The sequence below is a fragment of the Centroberyx gerrardi genome, chromosome 16, assembly GCF_048128805.1.
Source record: "Centroberyx gerrardi isolate f3 chromosome 16, fCenGer3.hap1.cur.20231027, whole genome shotgun sequence".
Classification (NCBI taxonomy): domain Eukaryota; kingdom Metazoa; phylum Chordata; class Actinopteri; order Beryciformes; family Berycidae; genus Centroberyx; species Centroberyx gerrardi.
The window spans coordinates 13860260-13885643 of record NC_136012.1 but is presented as its reverse complement, the minus strand read 5'-3'; the positions used below and the strand labels follow the sequence as shown (position 1 = coordinate 13885643).

General features: G+C 42.6%; 3 protein-coding genes across 4 annotated transcripts; all 3 read right to left on the bottom strand.

Annotated features, from left to right (window-relative positions):
• Positions 1-5501: 5501 nt before the first annotated feature.
• Positions 5502-9073, bottom strand: LOC139929971 (transforming growth factor beta activator LRRC32-like). The gene is made up of 3 exons (XM_071923060.2): positions 8958-9073; positions 8015-8187; positions 5502-7838 (listed from the first exon to the last, which is right to left on the bottom strand). The coding sequence occupies exons 2-3, from the start codon at positions 8162-8164 to the stop codon at positions 5976-5978; spliced, it is 2013 nt and encodes a 670-aa protein (XP_071779161.2). The 5' UTR covers positions 8165-8187; positions 8958-9073; the 3' UTR covers positions 5502-5975.
• Positions 8961-10602, bottom strand: LOC139929973 (tumor necrosis factor ligand superfamily member 13B-like). Its single transcript, XM_071923064.2, has 6 exons — positions 10386-10602; positions 10170-10260; positions 9996-10052; positions 9788-9900; positions 9543-9687; positions 8961-9082 (listed from the first exon to the last, which is right to left on the bottom strand). The coding sequence occupies exons 1-6, from the start codon at positions 10572-10574 to the stop codon at positions 8967-8969; spliced, it is 711 nt and encodes a 236-aa protein (XP_071779165.1). The 5' UTR covers positions 10575-10602; the 3' UTR covers positions 8961-8966.
• A 378-nt stretch (positions 10603-10980) lies between these two features.
• eda (ectodysplasin A) lies at positions 10981-23961 on the bottom strand. Of its 2 annotated transcripts, none has more exons than XM_071923061.2 (8): positions 23564-23961; positions 16002-16101; positions 13841-13879; positions 13337-13513; positions 12947-12981; positions 12775-12826; positions 12482-12612; positions 10981-12177 (listed from the first exon to the last, which is right to left on the bottom strand). In XM_071923061.2, exons 1-8 carry the CDS (start codon positions 23876-23878, stop codon positions 11917-11919), a joined length of 1110 nt encoding a protein of 369 aa, XP_071779162.1. In that variant the 5' UTR covers positions 23879-23961; the 3' UTR covers positions 10981-11916. The 2 variants fall into 2 exon arrangements, with proteins under 2 accessions (XP_071779162.1, XP_071779164.1); XM_071923063.2 differs by having other exon boundaries at positions 12488-12612.
• Positions 23962-25384: the final 1423 nt, after the last annotated feature.

The window sequence follows — 25384 nt, the reverse complement described above, 5'->3', positions numbered from 1 at the left end:
TCACCTCCACCTTGATGGCTGTCCCACTCCCAGCACTGTCAGTGGTATTATTATCTTACATGTGAAAGGTAGAGAGCATGATAGGTTTAAGTCAGAAAAGAACTAGAATCTATCCCTTTTCAACTGAAGGGACACATGCAGTAATATCCTCTTCAGTGGCTACAGGCAACAGAAATGACATTGCTACCATCTAGGGGTAAGCATTTGCAAAATCATTACCATGTATGAAAATTGGGCCCACCTTCACTTATCCCACATATCTTCATCACCTGGGCCCTGTACCATTGTTCCTGCTTCAGGAACCAACCCATTACATGGGCTCCGATGTCTGGAATGCAATTCTGCTCCGAAAGTGAACTACTGGCTTTCCAGCTGCTGCAAATGAGAAAAATAATCGGACAACCAGAAACATGTGGAATACTTTTTTTTTTTTTTATTCTATAAAAGCGTGCAGTCCAATTTTGCCTTGTGTTTATGTAATAGGAAAACAAAATAATCAACAAAAAGGACAAGGGGCCTTTAAAGTCCTGCAAATGTGATCAGCAAAGAGAAAAGCTGAGAAAAAGCCGCTACAGACAAGAGATTAGAAGCCACTCCTAATAACTCACTCTGTGACAAGGGCCTGCAGATTCACGGTGGAGTCTGCATGCTGGATGTAGAAGTTGCCTGGGCTGACGATATGAGACACCACAACCTCAATCTCTTCAAACTTCCTGATCTGGAACTCTGGGATGCTTATGCGGTTGATCGTTGACGTTGCAACAGCAGAACTGTTCTGGGGTTCAGGTTCTGTAGCCTGGAGACTTTGGGTTTTCAAATGGAGGCTTGCGGTGGTTTCATTTCGGCATGCTTCGCCCATTTCTTTTTCCGAAGGGCTGGCTTCAGGGGGCTCCTGTCTCGCCTCTGTGAAGATGTCTCCGATATCCCACAGTTCAGTCTTGGTGGCGATCATGCAGGTGTAGGTCAGACAGCCGCTTGACTCGACTCGCTTTAGTTTGAAGACTGGAGCTTGGTCTTCCATGTCTGCAAGCAACTTCTTCCTCGGGGGAAGTGCATCAGTACATCTCGTTTCATCTGACATGTCATATCTGAATTGGTGGCTTTTTATTTTCATGGTGGGTGATGTTGGCAAACTTGAAGTGTACTGAAAGTTGTTCCTCCACTCGATTAAAGTGACCTCCGTTGCACCCTTGTTTTCAGCATTTGTTCTGAGGAAGTGCAACAGCTGAGAGGATGTTTGTTTTTGGTGCTGCACCTGGACATCATTCTCACGTCCCCAGCCAATTAGTGGTGCATTCACTGTTATTTTCATGGGGTTAGGGTTTCTGAGCTCTGGGAGTATAGCTGTAATGGGAGGTGGTAGTGGTGGCCGCTCTGTGTTATCCTTTTGACGTTGAATGATGGCAGGTGGCTCAACCACTACATCTGTTTGGGGTTTCTCCTCAAATATAACAGCATGTTCCTTTTCTTTGGCCTTAAAGTGACAGGATGAGCTGGTAGTCTGAACGACAGTGTTGTGGCTAGATGAGATGCTACAGATCATTACATCATTCTGGACCTCTTTAGGCTGGGAGATGAGGAACTGTTTCAACTGCTGCAGGGACAATGTGGCCCCAAGCACCTGGACTGCTTTGGTTATGGAGCTCGCCATAAGGACATTCTGCAGCATGGGCCCAAACTTCAGAACATCTGTCATCAAGATCCCTTTGTCTTGGAGTAGCTGAAGTTGATTTGTTATAACTCCGTTTACAGCAGAGGCTTGGAGACAAAATTGCGGACCTGCACAGATGGGGAAGGCCGGGGGAGAGATTGTGTTTTGAGAAATGAAGACTTTGAAAATGTGTTCCTAAATCACACATTGGACAGCTATGTGACGCGATAGCTGGCAGTGGCCCAGGTAATTATACTACTGTGTTTGCTGGTGTGCGTGACTCAAGGTGTTGGATACAGCTGGTGCTGCCACCTCGGCTGACCTGTTTTACACATGCACATCTGCAACCCTGCCCCTGACAGTCACACCAGTTACTAAACTGTACCATTATTCCTTGACTTACCATTTCTTATGTCTTTTAATACAGCCAAGAGCTTGTTAATAGTTTGGCATTTTGCATCCACAGCCTTCACAACGTCACTGTACAGGCTGGTTGGAAGAGGTGAATTCAGGAAACCTTGGACCTCTTCATAGGCCTGAGGAAAACGTTTAACAACCGTTAGATTATCTGATATTGCAGGCAGGATATAGAATATTCACCGACTATTTTCGAATCAACAACGTTTTGTTTCAATTATACGGTTAACGTTAACCAACTTTACCATAACTTTGCTAGCTGGCCAGCCTAGCTAGCGATAATCGGTGTGGCAGCTAACTAACGATGTGACATGCAGATGGCGTGCTTGCTAGCTAGCTAAACTAATGTAAATTAGAGATTAATATGGCCAATACTGTATGTTAGGTTGACTGCTTTTAACCCACGTTATCCTACCTTGTCGGTGAAGTTGCGAAGTTCTTGGTCGAGAGTGTTCCGAGCATTTTCCAACAGGAGGAGTTTGTAAGTTATCAGGCATTTCTGTGTGATGTTGGATGGATGCGGCTCGTTTTGGAGAAGCTGCTGCGGAGTCATGACGAGACGACTGGGGCTGGTAGCGTTAACTGCTGGTTACCTCCGGCGAAGGAATCCGGGTTCTGCTTATGAAAATGGCGGTTTTCAATTAGCTAGTCAACTAAATATGTAAATGATACTGGCGGTGAACATCATTAATCTGGTATTGGCGGTTGACAGCACCGTTTGTTCACTGATTTATTGTAGAGATGAGGCTGATGTTTCTAGAGAGAGTTATCTACCACAGAACAGCATTTCTTCTTTTTTTCTCCTCTTGTCCTTGTTGACCTACTTAACAGCCGTTATCGGTGATTTAGGCAAATTGGCAATCTTAGTTGTCGCTGGCTTGGTTCAATGTCACAACAGCAGAGGCGACCAGAGATATCCTATGTCGCAACTCCGACGATTTTACTTTATAGTGTCAGATTTTCTCATTTGGTCAATGAAATGTGTCCTGCTCTTTCTTCAGCTAACGTTACTGACAAGCTGTGGACAACGAGGAGCCATTACCCGCCATTTTGAAAGTCAAACAGGCCTCCTCCTTGTTTCGAGGAAAACCGTGGTGGGGCGTTCTGCTCTTTCTTCAGCTTCTCCTTCACTGTAGGTGGAAAAATGGAAAGTGGTTCCGGTGCCAGTCGTGGGACAGTGGTTTGTGGGACATTTTTAAAGTTAATTTAAGCAGCCCTGACAGGCTGTCCAATACCCCAGAACAGTGGACTAAAAATTCTGATGGAGGTTTTTGGTGGGTGTGTTGAAGCCTGGATGACCGGACTGCAGCCCATCACATGTGCATGTGCATGTGCATCTGCCATAACCATGGGGAATGAATAAATGAGACTGAGACTGCTTCCTAAAACCTCCTTGACACCAGTGCACACTTTAGGAGCACCCTGTTTTCATGGACACTGTGCAGTGATCAAAGTCACTTCTTACTACAGAGTGGAACTTTACTCAATGATTCAGGAAAGTTGCAGCTGTCTATCGGTGTCTTTGAGTCGAGAGAGAAAGAGGAAAAAGATGCACCATAATGGTGCAGAGAGGATTAGTCTGGATCATGGAGGCCATGTGCGTTCTTGACTGAGATGTTACCAGGAGTATAGCGTGCAGAAGGAGAACCAGGCAGAGTGCTTTTGTAAAGGAAACTTTGATTCAGGGTCAGCATTGAGTCCAAGAAGGAATAGGGAGGAAAAAGTTGTGAAATTCGAGCAGAGGAGACAGCTGCTGAATAGTGTGGAAAGTCAAGGGAGATTTTACTGACAAGGGAACAGATAAAACCATCAGAGAGCAAAAAGGATCAATTTTTTTTTGTCTGAATCAAAGTATTTTGCAAGATATATTGCAATGACAATGAACTGCACTATGGAAGTTTAGAGGAAGCCAGAGAGGACCCAGATATTAAAGATGTAACGGCAAATGTTAAGGAAATATTGAGAAAGAGATTTCCATCATCTTAAGCCTAAATGGGTATGGAGGACAATTCCTTGCCTAATCGATTTATTTGAAGTGATGGGGTTTAGAGTAGCCTTTAGTGGAAATACAGGCATTAGAGGGAGTAGAGATTGACAGTAATATTATGTACAAGTTTCCAATACTTACCATAAGGTGTTAATAAACCAGCTGCTGCTATTGCAGCATTTTGAATGCCAACTACCATAAAACACCAAGAAGAAGAATGAACACAATTTGCTACATGCATTCCTATGGTTTTACAGCTAATACTATCCGCACGGTGTTCTTTTCTTTGAGTGCTCTTTGCTTGAACTTGTCAAGCTGCTACTTGATCTAGTAAATCTTGTGGGTGGGGCAAGAGAGAAATTTCCTACAGTATATCTTGCTCAAGACCCAGATTGATAGGCTCGTCCCACCTCTTCTGACAGTAATGCTGAAATCACAGGCCTGAGCCCTGGCTCTACCCAGGTGGACGCAGTGATAATGGGCATACATTAGAACAATTTCAAAATGGCACATTACATCACTTTAAAGGAGGAGGATGTGTCAAGTGTAGGAGTTGTAAAATGACCATATGAGGAATTGCTCAACAGGATATCCTCCTGCAACGGCACTTTCTCTTTTATTCCCCTTGTTTATCCTGAGCTACTTGGTGAGATGGTAACACAGTCTTGTAAAATCCCTGTGATATCCTTGTAAAGCTGCATTTTTACTACGCATTGATTCGCTATTTGCAAGAAGAGTCATCAAGCTTTCCTGTCTTCATGAAACATGTACCAGTGTCCATTTTCTGCAGAAAAGTAGTAGGAGTTTGTAGTGTCTTGTCTGAAATAGGCGTCATTTGGTAGCTGTTGCTGGATTTTATGAGAATTACTTTTCACACTTTTCACCAGCATTTTGGGTGTTACATAAATTGAGGCAAACATCCTGCACACTGTTGATGATTGACAGTAGCAGCCCTTCATTTCACATGATGCAAATATAATATATATATATATATGTATGACTTGATGGAATTCCTCTCTATCAAAATCTCAATGATTTACTTAAAGGAAAATGGGAAAAGTGGGATTAATATTTCTAAAGTGAGGAATGTCAGAATATGTATATTACAATGTATAATGTGATACTATACTTACTACAATATTTGATGAATTTTCCAATGGCTGCAAAGAGATTTTTGGCTGACACATAGGTGAGTCTCCTGGGGTCAGGGGTCAAGAGATTAAAACTGATAATTGTAATAGATAGGCTAAACACTGTTCCTTAGATACAGTTTCTCAAATAATAATCTGACAAACAGCTTCAAGCGCTTTCACCAGGAAAATTTACAGGGACTGTTATTGGCATTTCACTTATTGGCATCGTATTGACTAGTTCAAGAGTTCACATCCAGTCCAGATTCTGGGAATGTTGTGCAAGGCTTCACAGACGTCATAAAAATTTGCGCCAAGGTTAAGACTTTTATCTGAAAACAAACATTACAGTGAAGGATAGGCAAATCTCATTGACTTGATAAATAGTGAATTGGCACATCACTGTAGCAAAACAGCTTGGGAGTTGAGGAGTTGTTAAATTAAAGCCAACTTCAATCACAACATTTTAACTGCACAGGTCACACAGTATAATGCACTTTCCACAGATTAGTAGCGTGCAATGGAGTCATGCATGGACAGAGCGAGAGTAGATTCACATGTCAGATCACACCGTCTCCACTGCGTTATTTATATGGTATAGTAGTCTTTCAGCCCCGCCTCTATTTACAGTAACATGGGTGATGGAAACACACACACTCACAGGAAGTATGCTAACTGTAGCCTGTTATCCAGTTTCTCACTGAAGGCATTTGGTTAGCCTACTGTATGTAACCCATACTCATAAATGGAACAATGTGCATAATGAAACAATGACAATATATGTTACATATCACACTATAAATGATCTTTGGTAGCAACATACATTCCTTGTGAATATGATGAGCATTGTTAATACTGTAGTTACAAATAAAACAATTATGATTACTTGTCCAAAGTTAATTTCTGGTGTCTTTGTATGAAACAAACAATACATCGAAGGGTTTCTCAAATAATCTGTCATACTAATCTTACTGCCTCTTGTAATGCATTCAGCTTGACTAATGTCAGGCACTTTCATCTTCAACTCATTTAGGATCGTCAGCCACTTACTGTCACAGCAGTTGAAACAGTTCCCACTAATATACATGATATCGAGGTGATCAGATATATCCCTGACCAAAGAATGGTTTAAAGACACAAAAGCATTACTTCTTATGTCGATTTCTCTAAGAGGAGAACAACTTACACCGCTGGGTATGACATGGAGACGGTTGTTTGAGATGTTCAGTTGAGTTAAGGCTGGCATGCAGGGTAAAGACAGATCCGAGCTGCTCATGTTGATTTCACTCATAATCAGGGACTGAAGACTCCTCTGCACACCCTCTAGTGCGCCCACTTGCATTACCATGTCTGAATTTCTTGCAAGGTTCAGGGAAGCCAAAGAGTTTTTTTCAAATGTGTTTGGGTGAAGCATCTTTATACCATTTTCTTTAAGGTTGAGGTGTTTAAGAGTCCGTATCTTCCCAAAGGCAACACAAGACATATTAGGATTTAGGATTTGCAGTCCCGAATAGTCCACGGCTGCACAAGGTTTCACTGAATTCTCCTGTAGATTCAATGTCTCTAGCTGTGTGAGAGACTCAAGAAAGAGGGGAGAAATATTTAGAAGTCCATTGCTTTGCAGGTCAAGGTACTTTAAGGAAGGAAAGAAAAGCTGGTGATGGTGTCCCAATGGGCTATCATTTGTACTATTACAGATGATGTTTTGCAGACAGTTATAACTTAAGTTCAATGTTTCCAAAGATGAGAGAAGGCTCAAAGTTTCCAGTGGGAAAGACCTGAAGTGGTTGTAGCTCAGGTCAATGTAAACTAATGGCATCAGCCCCCAGTTTGCGTGTATATTTTTTGTGTTGTCTTCCTCCCTTATAATCTCTTTATAAAGAGAGTTGACCTCTGATATCATTGTCGTCTCTGAATTCAAGGTACCAACCATATTATTCTGTAAATAAAGATATTTCAAACGACTGATCTTTGGAACAATTGGGAAATAAAGGAGTCTGTTGAAACTCAGATCAAGGATTTCAAGCCTGTACAACTTGTCGTCTTCTTGTGTAACAAAGAACTCGACTGAATTTTGACTAAGATTCAAATATTTAACTTGATGTAATTTAAAATCACAGATGTGAGCCAGATTATTTTTGGCCAAGTTTAGCGTCTCTAATCTGGTCAGAGGTTCAAATGTCCCCTGCTCTATATCTGTTATCAGGTTATCATCAATACTAATGGCCCTCAAGCCCTTGCTCTCTTTGAACAAGTTGTGCGTGAGTCTTGTTAAGCCATTACCAGTCATCTTAAGTTGATCAAGAGAAGATTTGTTTCGAAGGTACTGTTCCACTGCATCATCATTCAAACTGTTCATTGATATGTCCAAACTCTTCAGTCTACTGATGGATTGGAGGGCTTTGCTGTTACTGCCAAGGTTGTTGTTCAGCGCATTTCTGGACAAATTCAACTCTTCAAGTTGAGCCAGGTTTTCAAAAGCCCCTTCGGAGATGAGATCCAGCTGGTTGCAACTCAGGTCCAGCTGCTCCAAGTATGGCAGACCAAGTGTGTGCAACTGTCTGATGAAGTTATTGGACAGGTCCAGTCTTCTAAGCCTCATATCCAAATTCACAGGAATAGAATAGAGGTTCTGGTTGTGCCAGGACTGCTCCTTGAAATGAAAGGAGAATGAATGATTAAGAGTGATCCAAGGAAACCACAGTTAAGCACCCTTAGTAGTTGACAAGTTCACCCAAAACCAGCAAAGGTGCACCTCTAGAGACTACAGCTGTTGGAATACATTGCAATGATTTTACCATGTATTGAAAAGGTTCAGTTTGAGCCTACCTTTGGATCATTATATGGCACTCCAGTTACGCAAAGGTCATGGCCAAGTGACCAGAGTAATAGGAGATTAGAGAGTGTGTGTCTGAGCATTCTCCCTCTGCTGCTTCTGCTGTTGTTATACTGTACCACTACTGTTGTCAGAGCTCGCATTCACACACACTCTTATAGCCGTGCTTCATAAAAAAAAGAGAAAAGGGAAAACAGCTGTGGACACCAGATAGGCATTGTGGACACTATATTCACACAATAAAGACATTACCATGACAAGCACTTTCCAAAAAAACGGTTTTAGAAAGTACCTTCTGAGTTGGGGAAATACAGTCTTTTAATCAAACATCATCACATATGTTTTAATTGTAACACATCAGACAAATATACAAACTTAATACTGGTTATTTAAGGAAAGTCCATTTGGGAAATTTCATGTTTTGTACAAAGGCAAATTATCCCATATATAACAACTTTAATTATATCACGATATCTGTTTTATGTCAACTGGAAAACACCTCGGCTATACACAATATGAATTTATACCTTTGTTTGTTCCTGCCATAGTCTTAGTTAAACGGAAACCATTCTATAATAGGCAAGAGGAACAAATAAACAGACAGTGTGGCGGTGGAGGGAAGCCCCCAGCAAGGTATAAAGAGACACGCAGAAATAGACTGTGATGAAAGGACAATGTTAGGAGGACAAGGCCATGAGGAGTAACCTGAAAGATACACATTATAACTGGGCTTTTATACAGAATGATTTCAAAAGTAGCTGTCTTCTGAAGACTGATGGCTGGACAGTTCATTTAGAAAAATCATTGAGCCGGATGACAGTCACCAAGAGATGGTAGACTGCTGTCACTCGTCTCTCTATCTGCGTCCCCTCAGACAGCTTGGTGTCGGCTGCCTACATCCTGCCACAACGAGCTGCGTCCTTATTGTTTTCATACCGCCTTGTTTCAGTTCAGCTGCATGACACCAAAAAAGGTCGAGTGTGCGTCCATGGAGATCACGGCTTGAGGTCGATTTGGAATCACCAGCTCTAGCTCGTCCCGCTGGTTCAGCTTCACTGTGCCTGAGACAGAGGATTCATGTCATTCAAATAGAGAGCATCAGGATAGACCAGATGAAAAATGCCCTTCAAATCCAGCACACATGAACAGGCAAAGCTAATTATTTTAAGAGGCCAGGATGTAGTACACTACCAGTCAAAAGTGTGGACACACCACATTTGTCTTTATTTTGACTATGTTCTGCATTTTAAAATAATAGTAAAGGCATCAAAACTATGGAGTAACACAAATGGAATTATGCAGTGACCAAAAAAGTGTTAAACAAAACAAAACTATCATATATTTTAGATTCTTTGAAGTAGCCGCCCTTTGCCTTGATGGACAGGCAAAGGCTTTGGAAAGAAATTCATACATAGGCATCAACTTCACTGTTTATATTTGTCTAAGAAACTCATTTCAAGCATTTAAGCATAAGCATCAGATGTGTCCAAACTTTGGACTGTACTGTAGTGCCTGACTGACCTGCAGTGTAGCAGGTGTTGACAGAAGTCGCCTGGGACATCTCTTGCAAGCAGCGCAAAAGCTCTGTTGATCTCATCCCCGATTCAGTGGAACCCCAGCTGCGAACGATGTGGCCCATAATGGCGCCGGAGCTTTCGAACAAAACCTGAGAATTAAGCGGAACATGAGCAGCATAGTTGGAACAAATCACAAGCAATATCAATTTAGTTATGCTTGAGAGTTATACTTCTAAAGTGACACAATACTTGTCCAAACACCATGTAATAACCATCCTCTTGCACAACAATTCTGTTTGCCTTTGGTGAAATTGCATGTCCTTGCTGCACAGCAACAGTCCAAGGGATCACTGTTACATTTCCTATGGGGAAAGGCAAAATAGGCTTATGGCAGACATTACTAAAATAATGGCAGACATTACCATGCCAAAAGCCAAAGACTTGAATTTAGCTTTACCTCTTACGTATGGTTGTTTGTTAGTATTGGCTGTTAACTGCAGGAATGACTTTGGCACTGGTAAGGGAAAACAAACTTATAATTATTTTATTAACTTAAACTGTTTATGGTCTCACTACCAGATTAGATTTGAACTAATAGACACATTTTTATCTCTCAACTGACAAAACCCACCTCTACAGCCGCCCTGTTCCCGTTTAACTCTCCTAAAGGACAATCTCAGAAAATTCTTTTGAATTTGTTGGAAAGCACTTGACTTTATGTCCTAAGAGAAAACAGAGCATTTAGAGAAAATTTATTATTGCAGTGCTATCTGAGTACTTGATAATGGCATAAATCTTAGTAGTACAATGTCCAAGATGACTCCATCCTGCATAATCAGTGACATACCTCCCTTGTTTTAGACATCTTGGCCATGCTCCCATCACTGACTCCCTCAGAACGTGGCTGATTTAATTGTAGAATTATGTCCCCTTGGAGTTTTCGAAAATCATTTTCTAAAACACTGGCTCTGTACACCAGGAAAAGACTAAGACAAAACATAAATGCCGTTAGTGATAATAAAGTATTGTAAAGCATATTGAGACTTGGAGACTGGATGTCCTCAAGTTACTGAAAAGGGTGAGGTCACAGATCAGTTAACCCCCCGGAAACTTGAAATGTTGTTTCAAAATGAGTTTCTAAATGAGGAACTATCTCCTCCACTCCTCTTTCTCTACTTCTCAAGATGGAACTCATTTAGATTGTATGAAGATTACAGCCAAATTTGCAGTGTATTGTGAAACTCACAGTCTAAGTAAAAGCCGCATTTTAATATAGACAAAGGCTTCATTCAAAGGACATCATTTGTTCTTGTCAGTACTTCTGCCAATGGAGTCCAATATGAAAGAGAAATTGTAACCTTTTAAATCAATACCACTGGCTGCAAAAACACCAAAGACAGACAAATGCTTTTAGACAGAAAATGAAACATTTTAATCCATCAATCAAATCCATTTACAAAAGTATATCCCATTTTATATACAATATGTACAGTGACATATAAACATAACTATCATTTTTCAACATGGATTCATTCATACGGTAACTAAACAATAGCATTGTAACAAAACATATCACTCTGATATTCTGCAGGGATGCTGTAGTGCAAATGTGCGCAAATATATAGTGCTGTTGTCCCGTGAATACCTTATAACTCCAGTTTTGATGGATTGTCTTTGCTATGCTTGGATAACTTTGTACTTGCACTGAAGGTTTACATGATTTTGTATATTCTACGTCATTTTTATGACCCAGGGGTCCATGGAACTGAAACCCCCTTTTTAAACCGCATATTTAAAACCCCTTAGATAATTTTAAAAAGGCATGGTATACAATCTGAAGGTACAATGTTGTTTTTCTTAGTGTCTGAATAGCTGATGTATTTGGAGATACAAGATTATCATTCAACAGCACTTAAAAGTACGTAAATATTAAGTATCTGTCAGCGCAGTGTCCTTCCTTGATATAAAGAGAGATGCTGTCTATGTGTTGAAACAAAGTCATGACTATAAATAAGAACGCTTGACTGATGAGAAAAAGGACATTTGGCTCATCAGGGCTTGTCATTTTGCACAGAATCTACGTCACGGGAAGCATAACAGTCTATATTGTCCTTTCAAATACAGAACTGTGAAAGTGAACAAAAGTCACAACAGGCTTCCTCAAATTTAATCAACAGAAGGCTTACAGTATCTTCTGAACAGGGTCTCAAAGGGCAAGGCTTTAGCTAGAAGTTGCTTCTAAACACAGATCTAATCAATTTATCAATCCTTGCAGCAACTACTGGCAGGGTGAAAAGACAGTATGACTCTGGACTGATGTGGCCATCGTGAGCAACTTCCGTTTAGTACTCTGAACAGGGTCGGTGGCTGTGTAGTGATCAGTTGTGTCCAGCAGATGGAGCATCTCCAAGTCTGACACTTCCCAGGAATGTGGTGTGGTTGGTCATGCTGATGAGCGTGTCCTCATACACCATGCGTATGGAGATCCTCTGGCCGGCGCGCAGCAGGCTTACCCCAGCCGTGTAGCAGGTGTTAAACTTACGCTGGCCCGTCTCGATGCTGCAGGTGCAGCGGAGGAACGGAGTCGAGTCCACCATCACCTCATAGCTGGCAATGTCGGTGAAGTTGAGGTAGTACACCTGGTGGGAAGGGAAGACATAAAATACGCAAGACTGAGAAGGGCAGTCGATACAAATCTTAAAAGGCTTATTCAAAGGTGAAACGGTTTCAAATATCGAGGGTTTGAGTTATAGAAGTTCACATTCAGCCACAAGGAGAGGGAAAATAAATATTTTAGTGTGTGCTGCGCTGTAACGCATTACGCCAGATGTTACGGACGAGCAAAGCCAACACAGATTTTTATGAGCTACACTACAGAATAACTGACAGTTCTGTACATTTTGAACTGTAAAGTATAAGAGTTAGGTCAAGGACCGTACTCACTTCTACCTGACTATATATGAAGTAGACACCATCCATCAGCACCTCCAGCTCTCCAGAGCGAGAGTGCATCTTAAACACACGGTGGTGGATGGACACCATCTTCCAGTTCCTCAGGACGCCTTCAGACAGATCTAAACATCATGAGAAACAAGAGGAAAACCGTCAGCAAAAACACTTTTCAGCTGTGTTTATTTTAACTACAACCAGGGCTCATCCCTCGGCTGTGTGTGCAACATGAGCCCGGTAATGACGCTAACTATAGCTGAACATGGATAGAAGGATAGAAGACCCACCTTCCCTCACTTGGATGGTTGTTTCCTGCCCCTGCAGATGAACCACTGCTGGCTGAAAAACATACAGTAGAATCCATGGTGACTAATTTGGATACAACACATGAGAACAGCTCTGTTCCATTAGGGATTCCATGTAGGATACAATTAGATTTCAATATGTGACATACGATACCTGGAATTCCCTTGCTTTAGTCTTATCAGCAGCCCCTGCAACAAGAGAGAGACATGATCAAATGCTGGCCAACAACGCTGCCGAAGAACAAAGAAGAGACGATAGTTAAAACAAAACAAACAATGACATAGTTTAAAGACGGATCACTGCTATCCCACACAATGTTTGACATCCTGCACTAAAATCATTTCATGTGAAGGCAGTGAGTTCATTGATTTTGACAACTTGAGCTCTCTTGTAGTGTGGGAATACTCCGACATGCGGAGAAAGACTGTGCTGTAAGTGTTAGACAGGCACTCGATCTATGTTTTCAAGTACTCTGGCTTGTAGCACCGGGCTTGGCTATCGCGGAGCATATCATATGTTTTTTGTATAAACAGAGCTTTATACCTGCTGGACCCTGAAGGCCCGGAGGCCCCTGAGGGCCGGGGGGTCCAGGCGGTCCCGCTGGCCCCACAGCATTGCTCCCAGGAATGCCGGGGATTCCTGGGATGCCCGGTGGCCCCTGTGGGCCCGGGGGACCTGGGGGACCAGGAGGGCCTTGTGCACCTGGAGACCTTTTCCTCCCTGGGAAGACGGAGAGCAAGACGGTTGGCAGTCGAAAAGCACAAGCGCATTCAAAAGGTTAATCTTTTGACAGTTTTTGACTGTAAATTCTGATACAAGAAAGGCGAGAGGGTAAGTGAGAATTCTGTGCAGCATTCTTTCATTTTCCTGGAGGACAGAATCAGGAAAATTGAATGCTTATCATTCACTTTGAGCCAAGATGGTTATTGGATTGCAGTATTGGATGACATCTTAGGGATATTGCCAGAAAGCAGAAAGCAAAAAGCAGCAGTCAGCAGTCTAATCAATGAAAAAGATAACTGAAATTTAGGCTGCATTTTGTATTACCTTTTTTCTTCTCTTTCCTTCTTTCCTTTCCAGTTGATTCTGAAAGAAACAAAAACAGTGTGATTAAGCTTGAAATGGTCTTCTGAACAATTATCATCTCAGATAACATCTAGAGTATCCAGCTCATTCCGTGTAGGTATACTAAATAGGCTAAAATAACAGATTCAGATGTTCTGCAATGAGCAATTGAGTGGAGGTATGTCAGTCTGCGGTATCTTCTAGTGTAGTAATTTGTAAGTGTGGTTTCACCTCCTCTGTATGAACAAGTGCCTTAAGCATTCACAGGCAGTGGAACTGGAGAAGATCATTAGAGAGATACTTTATCCTGCCAAAATCCTTTTCTTTGAATTAAGCCCAGATGGGGAATGCAGATGAAAGTGTGTGTACATGTGTGTGTGCATGTGTTTGTGTGTGTCTCGCCTTTACAACCATGTGTATGTGTGTGCGTGCATGGATGTTGGTGGGGCATCCATGTCAATGCTTGAAAGAAAATGCACTTGTGTGCATCTGTGTGTGTGTGTGTGTGTGTGTATGTGTGTATGGCTATGTGTGCAGCTGAAGAATCCTTTTCAAAAAGCTGTCTCGCTGCTCTTGTGTTTACCATGTCATTACAACTACAAAGGCCATTTAACCTTAAAACCTCACAGTTTGAGTCCCCCTCAAACATATGGCCAGTGTTTCTCCTCTGGCTAAATGACTGGATGCATCCGCATGGATTTCTCTTAACGAGCAGCCCTATCTGGAATCTGGTGCCCGTTAGGAGTGCTGAGAACGCACACATACACACACATGCACGCACATGCATGCACGCGCAAACACAACACACACACACACACACACACACACACAAAACACACATCTAAGGCTGAGATTACAAAAGCCTTTGTCTGTGTGCTGAGAGCAGAGAGAGACCTGGGAATGATTAGTGTTTAGAGGCTCGGGACTTTACTGATTTATGTAGAAAGTCTCAAAGGTGAGTTTTTTCTTCTAATTTAAACACAATCACTAAACTCCCCCCCCACCCCAACCCCCCACCCCCCAAGTATTCAGTGTCACGCCACAGACATTGGAATGCCTTGTGATCATGCTGCACTTGTTGCACTCAGACATGGGACTTCAAAGGCTTGCTTTTTTATTTGCATAGCTCACATTCTAAACAAAAACTACAAAAGCAAATTCAAGCATATTGACCATATGGCTTTCTGTTGAGCTATTGATTGTGATAAATCAAATCAATGAAATTAATGAAAGACATCAAAGTCTCGGAGCTGATAAAACTCCTTTTAAAAACGGCCACCTGGTTCCCCAAAATGACTGCTTGTTCCATGAAATGATTAATTCATGTCTATGTTCTGATGGTTCGGGCCGGAGCGATAACACAGTTGGGTTCCAAAGTCTATATCTGCTCAGTTAACCGATACAAAAGATATTTCAGGGATCTGATATTATTTTGAGACGGGGGAAATCAACACAGGCTTCGCTGTCTGTTTCAAATTGGTGAAACCCTCCCAAACTCTGTTTTCCTTGTTTGCTATCCAAGTAATAATCAATCCCATTCCATTTAATCCCTTGCTCTATAAACTCAGCAACATTATGTGGTGGAGCTGCTTTGTTAAGTAAGCACTAAGCAGTAAAAAATCAATTCCACAAAAAGTGAGAAACCATTAACAAACTGTTTTCAAAATTTAAGAGCCTTAAGCCCACCATAAGGCTGGTATTTACATTGTACCAAATCCCCTCCAAACAAACAAGGGTTAGAGAAACCATTGTTGAAGTGTTATTGTAGGACCAGACCATTTTGAATTGATCTCTAAATAAACACAGAAACAACACTGATACAGGTGCGCCGGCGGAGAGCAATGAACACGCTCGCTTGTGGTTTTATGTGCCCCCTCGAAGTCCTGAAGCTCCGAATTCTTTGACGAACACAGAGGGCCTATAGACTTTGTATAAAGACAGACACTCATTGAGGTCGTTCTGATATTGGATTTGAGGTTTGAGCTTTGGAGAAATGAAAGGAGAGTACCGTGAGGACTTGGAGACAGTGTGGCCAAGGTCTCATCACCAAGAGCACATGACATCCACATCAAGGTCTGATGACTAAGAACACATAACAGTGGTGAAAGGTGGTAAAGAGGAAAAAAAAAAAAAATTCCCATACCCGAGTCTGGTTGTTTGCTCGGGCTCCTTTTCGCTCGTTGAGTTATGCCCCTGCTATCCTCTGTGGCGTGGAAGTCGCTATGTCTGTGGAGTAACTTCTCCTGGTGAAAGACAAAAGGAAACAATAGTTTGAGAGTATGGAAAAATTCTTTCTCTTTTTTTCACAAAATCCAAGAGCGAGCATGGGGCCCACTCTTTACGCAGAGGCTTTTTTTTTTTTTACATTTATAGTCGAGATATATAGAGAGATCACCTTTAATTAATTATTGTGTGCAACAAAGAAAAGAAATAAGTGATACAGAGTTTTGAGAGTGAGACCCATGTTACAAGTGCTCTTTTCTATTCTTGGGGTATAATGTTTGCACAAAGACAACTTGGGGCATTTGAAAAACTGTGAGACCCTGCCAGCCAGCACACTCATTCGTGGCCAAGTCATTGTCTGTCCCATCGGGGCTGTAACCCATCCTGTAACCCAAGTCACTTTTGTCTGTGTTTCTGCCGCTTGAGACAGTCACCTGGACACGACTGCTCTAAAATTCACCTTTTTATACAAAAGGAGGACATGAATTGTGGTTAATCTGAGAGCAATACCCATTCATATGGCACCTGGTTCCAGCCCTATTCAGAAGTGGCATGAATAAGCTAAAAAATGGAGCTGAAGAAAGGATCTGATGTAGCTGGTCTGAGCTCATCCCTAAAAACAGGAAAGGCTATGCTACAGCGGTGGGATGTTCCCATGGGTGAGTGAGTGGCGGGACAAACCGCATGCCTGTGTTCTTATGTGACTAGTTCTGGTCGACCTACATTCACATGAACTCTGTAGGACGTCCTGACCTGACTGTAACCGCCCAGCACTTATTCAAACATGACCAGCTCCGACAATAAAATGTCCCTGCTAAGGATTCAGAGTTCCTAAATGCAGATTGTGCTATTGTTCAAAGTCACATTCTGTTAGAGAGCCAGTGTGTGATCACATCTTTGGAGGATTCCCAGAACCAGACAGACAAAGAAACTCTGCACTGGTAACACAACAAGACCACCCAAAGCCTTCTGTTCGTCAAGCCTCGCAGCCTAAGAGATCACTGTCGGTCACACTTTGGAGTGTCAGAGTAAAAAATGGTAAGAAGTGCAGGCATAAAGGCTGTCACTGGCTGAGGACAAATAGGCGTATAACTGGTATTGTGGTGGACATCTGCTAGGAGTTTGTGTAATTGACATCTCCCAAGCAGTGACACGCGCAGCACCTTAGCACGGATCAAATAATGATAAATAATGATGTATCATTTAATCTTATTTCTAGGAACGAATCAGGCATACAAGCTTGCTGACAGGCACTTTCACCTCTTATTTCCATGTGGGCCTAAACTAATTGGGTACTAAATGACATATTCCACGTTTCCATCTGTGACACTCGAGTAAACATAGTAGTTAAACCCCACGGCAAGAAAACAGATCATTCTACTGAATGCGGCATGAACTCTCCATGGCTCTTTGTGTGGTTTCAGGCAGAGCCACTGAAAGACCGTAGGAAGGCGGACAGGAAAAGTTATGTTTCGGGTCTTTTCTATACCTCGACTCAGATGTGGAACCCCCCAAAGTGGGATGAGCTGTATCATGTCAAACACCTCCCCCCGCCTGTATCGGGCAAGCTGAGAGTAGTTAAAGTCCACATCCCTGACCAGCTGCCAACCATGTCTGACCTTATAAGCACGGGAATTCCAGCCTGATGGAGAACTATGTGTTGGAATGGTTTATCGACACACAGGCCTCCAGATGTTCCCGCGAGCAGCGACGTTTGCTGTTCATTTGGTGTGCAGGTGTCTCCACATCTCCACTCCAGCTGTTGGCATATAGGGGGCTTTTACCCCTCAAAGGATTCTGGGTGTATGTTCAGGCATATGGCATTACACTTTCGTCTGTTCTGACAGCCAAACATGATTCCAACAGCCAATTTCTGGCCTAAGATTAAGCTCCATCGGAACGACAAAAAACAAACAAACAATCTGCTAGGCTACTACCAAACGGGTTCGCTCGGCGTTTTAGAAAACATGAGATGGAGGCTCACAGATTAAAAGAAAGTCAGTTACTTCTATTATAGGAGTGCCTATGAGAAAGGATTGTGTTTGCTTCATTTCACTTCATTACAGCATTTACAGCCTTCATACCCTTCAAAGGCATGCAGAGTTACAGTAAATCAGGATGACAACGTGTTGGTATGTATGCCAAGTGCCAACTATTGAGTAAACCATTCTTTTTCAGCACAAGGGAAAAAATGCTATTAATTAGAGGGCTTTCAAATCTTCAAAGTGCGGGGGGTGCTGTTGCACACAGAGGACGCGCTTCCCTGTAGCTCCATGAGGATATGACTAAATTTCAGTCACTCCAGGGATGTGTAATTTTGCGATCACAAGATTTTTTTCCCCCCATATTAACAGTTCTTTGCAAATATTATAAGGGCTTGCATTTTTGCCTATTTCTGCACACACACACACACACATATACTACATACTATATGTATATAAATCCCCTCACATTGTTTAAGTTTCAGACTAGTTAATAAAGTACTACCTCTAGCATATTTTTTTGGAAATGATGTCTTCAATAAAGTTTCTAGCTCACATTTTTTCACCCACAAACATATACAGAAGTTCTGGCTGTAAAATGCCACAAAGTCTTGGACTGGGCCTGAAATGTAGCCACTAACCAGCTGGTGAGAGAATGTGAGGTTTCAGAGTTGAGGAGGTAAAGGTGAGATGAGGGTGCGGGTACCAGATGAAGCCTGCGAGCCGCTGGCTGCCCATCACTGCTCTAATGGCATTACTAACTTCAATGGCATGCACACTGTCGAGAACTAAAAAGATTTATAATACTCTTGTGATCCACACGTCCAGCTGGAACAATGACAGTTTCTTTGTGTTGCTGTTTTCTTCTTAAATGGCACGAGAGGCGCGTCCGTACATCAGTCGACATCAGGAGCTCGTCTCCCTGGAAGGCCGGGGTGATTTCCATGGGCCGCCGTCAGAGGGAGAAAGCTGTGGAGCTCAACTTGGGGGAAATGTTGCCTGTCAGCAGCCGATCACATTTCCAATTGTTGCAACACCGCTGGCAAAGCTTGCTGTCCTAATGCTGTTAATGCCTTGACAATTTATTATTTTGTTAGGTCATTCCGACTCTGGGCTTAAAATCCTTTACTGGACTGCTCGTCTGCTAGACTATGCCATTTGTGTCTGCCAAGGAAATTCTATCTTGTATGGAGGAGGCTGCCATATCAAATCCCTGATGTTTTTGCCTCATCTGCCTTTTGCTTTTATCACACCTTTGCCCACGCTGATCAAACCCCGATATAAAAATAGTCTCCCTCCATCTGTGCATATGATACTGTTGTTATAACTGATCACGCACTGGTCACAATTAACTTAGATGTTGATGGGGGTGACAGCCCACCCCGGCGCCCCAGTGCACGAATGCTGCTGAGGACTTTGTGTCCCATCAAACTGCCTTTTTTTAATAGCTATTAACTAGACTCCAGATGTTTCAGCATCTGTTCTTTGTGAGACTTTGAAGGCATACATCAGAGGAGAAATTATTTCATATACTGGTTATAAGAAAAATATTAGGCTCAAGAAAACGATCTGAGCTAACACAGTTAATCACTCTGCTGAACGACGTCTATTTAGCTTTGTTCGAAGCTTTGTTTGAATGAGGGTTACGGTAACTGAGAGTGACACTTGCTCTTATTCAGGAATACCCAGCAACACACTCACACCTCTAACTTATAGTTACACACTAACACCTGGAAGTGCTTTTTTTACTGTTGGGAACCGCACAGACTGCTGGACAGCTGGGATTTACTGCCTTGCTCAAGGGCATATCAACTGTGGTTGTTGAGAGGAGAGATTGTTCATTCACTTCCCTTGCCCAGATCGTAAATGATCAAATCATCTGCTCTCATGCCAGGCAGCTAGGTGGATCTGAGTAAGTGTGAGATGTTTCCTTTAGATTTAGCAGCAGGTATAATCTGCCTAAATGATCCTATCTTTAAGAGAACACTGGTACTTAATCTTTAGCTGCATGCCTCAACTGTTAAGATGAATATCCTACTAAAATGTTTCTATCTTTTTCCCAATGCATTTATTGTCCGTCCTCCTGCTACACTATTTGAGTTATTGTTGGGACAACTAGAGCATCTAGAAACTGTTCAAATGCCAGTGTGACCTGCAAAACTCTAGTTTTAGTCCCAGAAACCGTGACTCCCATCTCCTTATCTGCCAGATGAAGCGGTGTTCATTCTCTCAGTTTGTCCTTATATGTTCTCATGTGAGACAAACTAGATACCATGAACTTCAAATAAAAAGGACTTGATATCTTATCTGCAGAAATGTAATGAAATCAATCTTTATAGACATGCTGACAGATATTCAATATGCCGAAAACCATTGTGAGAAAGCCACGTGTTACATAAAATGTATGGGTGGCATTTTTCCCATTTGGTTAGAAAGCATAAGCTGTTTTCTCTTACTTTCTTAGTCTCCCTCGCATCACTCCGCACCCTCCCAGCACTCACATGCACTATAACATACTAGCCAGCCCCTCCCTTGTGCACAGAGAGATTCTGAAAAATGATTAGAGGCTTGTAGTATTACAGCTTATATAGCCTAGACCTTTATCTGGGAGTTTTATCTACAATTGTTTATATGAGATCGGGTGTATGTAAAAATTACCCCAATTTTCAGTATAAAAGCAAGACCTAGCCTTAATTGATCCACTTGTGTTTGTTTCTGTAAAAATGAGTGTAATGGCCGGAGCGCTACTAGACAAAAAAAAGGATAAAAATGTGAATTACATGGGTGTGACAAAGCAAAAGGCAAGATGAAAATGTCTAGAGCTTTTGTTGCCTAAAGCTAAACAAAAACTAAAACTGGATAAAAACCTAAGACTAAAACTAAGAAACATTTTAATAAATAGACTAAAACTAAATATGCTGGAAAAATTCATCACCAGGATGGGGTATTCTTTTCATGGTCAAACTGTGGCATCAAAACTTTTACAAGTCGAGGTCTATGCATTGAAAACACCTTTGCATCTTTCCACGAGCACTCAGAGAATTTCTCCCTTGGCAGGTATTTACAGATTCATACTTTAGTCCATGATGCGAGCCAGTTCGCCCATCTCTCCGAGGCCACACCTATTGGTTTATTAACAGAGCGTTTACCCTCCATTACGTCATGATCTCTTATGAGCAAATGCAATTTCTGCATCACATAGGCTATCTGTTTAACACTAGAAGCTGTCTAAGAGGAGGATAAAGCCAAAAAATACCCAATTTTGCATTGGCCGCACATTTTATCACGGTCGATTTGGCTAGGCATTGACCGACCCAGTGGAAACTACTGAGATCCCTTCACTGTACCCACGACCAGAGCTGAACTTATTTGTGACAGATGCAGTTATACCCTGCTTCTACTTAGCCTCTCTCCCTCACATAATGTGGCTTTGTCCGTCCTTGCAAACTCGTCGGCTATTTTTTAAACTGTGTCTGGAGCAGCTGAGATGCCAAATGAGCCTGCTGCCATTACAGAACTGTTTAGAAGACCCCCCCAACCCCCCCACCTCCACCCCTCTGCCCCTCCCGAAATATAATGCTGAAGAGCTCAGTGCTCTGCCTCTCCCTCTCCAGGGATCAGAGACAGTAAGGGGATCTACTGCCAAATTAAATTAGGTGCGGAAAGCTTTCTTTGCATGCTGAGAGGCCACACCACCCATCTTTTTCAGAAAACAGCTCCACCACTATGCTGATTTAGTTAGTCACCGATACACCGATACTATATGATAGCCAAGCCTATGTGTTCCCTGTGTGGTATGTCTCATATGTAGCGTGTATGTTTGTTTGTTGCCTTACCTATTTGTTTTCCTTTTCTTTGTTTTCATATGTGTACTTTTCATATTCAGTTACTCTTGATTGTATACCTGCATATCACATCAAATTTCATTGATGCTTCTGAAGGGCCTTTGATGTTGACTTGTGTGAAAATTCCAATAAACAATGTTTAGGTCTATAAAAAAAAATTCTTCAAAGGAAATGTCTCAAAAGCTAACAAGTGCGGCCGCTACGTCCAAATGCCACATGCTCCTGTTTCTCCAACTATGTAAACTGTGGGATGTGTAATCAGAGTTGTTTAATGCAGACATCTGGCAGGGACAGCATCACAGCCCTGTTAAATATTTACAGCTGGGCCACAGTCTTTCACCTCATGAAGCATCACCATCTGGGTTGAATACCAGGCCCATCTCACTCTGGTTTAACCGGGGAAACCACTACTATCTAAAATAAGCTTAGCAAAAGACATAGTGAGGACTAAATGAATAGGCTTAGTTTGCCACTTATGAAAGGGAAATGTTAAAGAAGCAAACACAAATAATAAAACCGCTTAAGAATGGCCCTGGGATCTGGATCTCTGGAATATTTGGTGAAGACAAATCACTGCATCCTAAATTACGTTAACTCCTTGGAGTGACTTTCAAGTTTAACAGCAGGATTTAACACAACTGAATGTCTCCAGTCCGGCCAAAGCCCCACATAGAGGATTATTTTCCCCAAAAAAGGTTACACAACCGATGACATATGAGCTAATTGAGCAAGGGATGCAAAGTTGAGACCTACACTTGGTCCCTTTGTACTGATGAAATTAGGGAGGGGGGTGCAGTTGCCAAAGCCACAGACAACACAATGAACATTCAATCAGCCCGCTGCCAGAAAAGAAAACACATGTGAGACGAGGCTGGCCCTGCTCCAAGTACCAACTGCCCATCTAAGTCCTGATGAATTTACATCAGCCCTTGGGCTTTGCACCTGCTGGTGATCCAGTTAATTTTCCGTCCACCTGCTCCAGCACACTGACTGACCCCTCTCTGTGAATCCAGCTGGGCGCCGAGCCTAACTTTTCTGCATCTCTCTCTCTCTCTGTTTGGGCACAGCTATAAAAACAAGACAAACGCGGTTATGTGTGTTTGGTAATTCAAAAATAAAGCAATTTCTGAAGAAAAAGGAGCTATCAGTGGGGGTTTTTCCCCCCCAACAGTAGCTCCTTTTCTATGATGGAGTTAGCCAAATTTGGACTGTGCCTGCAACTTCCTTGAGTTGCCTCCTGGCTGTGGTTACCTGCACTGGCACAGGTAAGGAGACATTGGCCGGGTGACAGACTAAAAAAGCTTATACCTTTCTGCATCTGTGTCCAAGAGGCTGGCTCACGCACACACACACACACAATTCAAAAAACTATTTATCTGGAAACCGAGCTGGCAAAACTCATGACAGGCTACTGTAAAATAACTTGCCCAGAAACATGCCATAACAGAGCAGACGCAAAACCTGACACCGCGATACGGAACAGGAGACCTGCACGGAGGTGAATGAACACGAACAGCCTCCCGTGTTAGGAATGAAAACAATGTCGCCTATATGGGACTCGGGGGGTCTGGAGAGACGTCTGGCGGCTGCCGCGTCCCGCTGCTTTTGATGTTGTTGTTGGTTTTTTTTGTTTTGTTGTCGATGTGATGTTTTACCTCATGACCCTCTCCGCGGCTGCTGCTGGAGTCCACTCGCTGGTGACCGGGTGCGAACGCCGGGTCGGCCAGATCCGTTCCCCCCAGAGTCAACATCGAGTCCCTTTTCTGGTGGAATATTTCCTTTTTTACTTCAGACCGGAGATCCAAATAGCAGACGAGTGTGATAGCATGCAGAGACAGCGACAGCAGGAATAATCCCAGGAAGACAACACTGCTGCTCCTATTCTTGCACTTCTTGTTGCACGTGCACGGAGGTGGTCTGGGCATCACTTTGTCCGGGAAATCATCCCTAGAAGAACCATCGCATGCCATTATCGGATAGAGAGCAAGTCAGATGCTGTTTATCTCGGCATAATCAAGTCGTTTGTCTCGCTCGGGCCACGGCTATTCATTAACATAGAAACTCATAGGTGCAGCAGGTCGGTGCAAACTTCTTCGAGTATCTGTAGTAACAATGGAGACCCGCCTACGACGGCTGTGATTGGTCCAGGACAATTACGAGCCAGACAATCCAGGCCAGAGGTTGGGCGGGCCAGGTGCGGTGTTTGAGCGACACCTAATGGACAAACCCGGTTTCTGCAAACGCCTCTGAGGGCTGGTGGAAGATGGTGTGAGAATCATGTCCCCATTATACTTATCTGCCACTTCCCTTAACTGTGTTTTATGGTTAGTTTGGTAATTACTCAGCACTTTGGGGCACGACAGCGCATCTCGTGTGAAGCCTCTTCTCATTTATGCTTTCTTTTTTCCTATGTTATGTGGGTGTGGAGGGGAGGGGGAGGGGGTGGTCATTGATGTATTTTGTTTATGTATGTGTTTTATGTGTGAGGCATGCTATTTTTCATTGCTGTGCTTTGTTTGGCACTTTGTTTTGTTATGTGGGTGGTACGATGGCGGTGGCTCAGAGAGGGAGGTGGTCCTGTTTGTCATCTTCTGGCCTGCCATTGAACTGAAGAGCGGGGGAATAAATCTCTAGAAAATATAGTAAATATTTCACAACACTGTCGCTGAGAATTTGGTTATTTCATCATATCATCAAAGAACGGAAAACCATTACAAATTATGCTCTTATATAGAATACACACTCTAGATCAATATAATTAGATTTAATTACATCTGGACTCCGTCGAGCTCAACATTATGATAACAGGATGGGGAGAAAGTAATAGTCACACCGAGGGCAGCGCTGCTCTGTGTACAGCAACATCCCATTCTCCAAACACGTGTCAGTCAGTGGAAGTTGGGGAACAGTTTGACATTTTGTTTCTGAGAGGCCAGCTGAGGACAACAACGCCTTAACAAGATTGAGTGTGACACTGTGGTTTCTCTATTTTCAGCATTCAAAGCCGACCTTAGTTGTGTTCTTTTCAGATGTAGACACTTTGATCTGTGAAGCAGGGAACCGGAGGTAGGCTGCGGATCTGGCTGTCCTTGAGCCACGGATGATGAAACCGGTACGCTAAGCAGACCTGAAACTTGGGGCTTGATGGATCGCCCGCTCAGTCTGGTTTTCAGACAAGTGCCACAAAACATCTGTCTTTATTTCTTTGGGACAAATCCTGACACTTGTGTGCATTTGACCTACAGAAAGGTACACTCCTTCATGATGTGAGCTCACGCTGACAGGCAGTGAGTAATTGCTGGGTTTCACCTCCTATTGTGAGAAAATAATGAAGCAGAATGACTGTTGGAGATCACACAAAAGCGCCGTATTTCATCCGTTTCAGTTGATGCTTTCTGCAAGAAGTTGTTTACTGTAAGTAGAAGAGGATCTATTACTACATAATTCTGTTCTTAGTGCCACTGCATCTCGGTTTG

Excerpts from the sequence above, each read along its gene's own strand:
- LOC139929971 (XM_071923060.2), bottom strand. The coding sequence starts at position 8,164 with ATGCGAGCTCTGACAACAGTAGTGGTACAGTATAACAACAGCAGAAGC. Across the intron at positions 7,839-8,014 it reads TGCCATATAATGATCCAAAG|GAGCAGTCCTGGCACAACCA; the intron begins GTAGGCTCAAAC and ends TTTCATTTCAAG.
- LOC139929973 (XM_071923064.2), bottom strand. The coding sequence starts at position 10,574 with ATGCTTTACAATACTTTATTATCACTAACGGCATTTATGTTTTGTCTT. Across the intron at positions 10,053-10,169 it reads GGAACAGGGCGGCTGTAGAG|TGCCAAAGTCATTCCTGCAG; the intron begins GTGGGTTTTGTC and ends TTCCCTTACCAG. Across the intron at positions 9,083-9,542 it reads CAACACCTGCTACACTGCAG|GCACAGTGAAGCTGAACCAG; the intron begins GTCAGTCAGGCA and ends CCTCTGTCTCAG.
- eda (XM_071923061.2), bottom strand. The coding sequence starts at position 23,878 with ATGGCATGCGATGGTTCTTCTAGGGATGATTTCCCGGACAAAGTGATG. Across the intron at positions 16,102-23,563 it reads GCCGCGGAGAGGGTCATGAG|GAGAAGTTACTCCACAGACA; the intron begins GTAAAACATCAC and ends GTCTTTCACCAG. Across the intron at positions 12,178-12,481 it reads TCATATATAGTCAGGTAGAA|GTGTACTACCTCAACTTCAC; the intron begins GTGAGTACGGTC and ends CCTTCCCACCAG.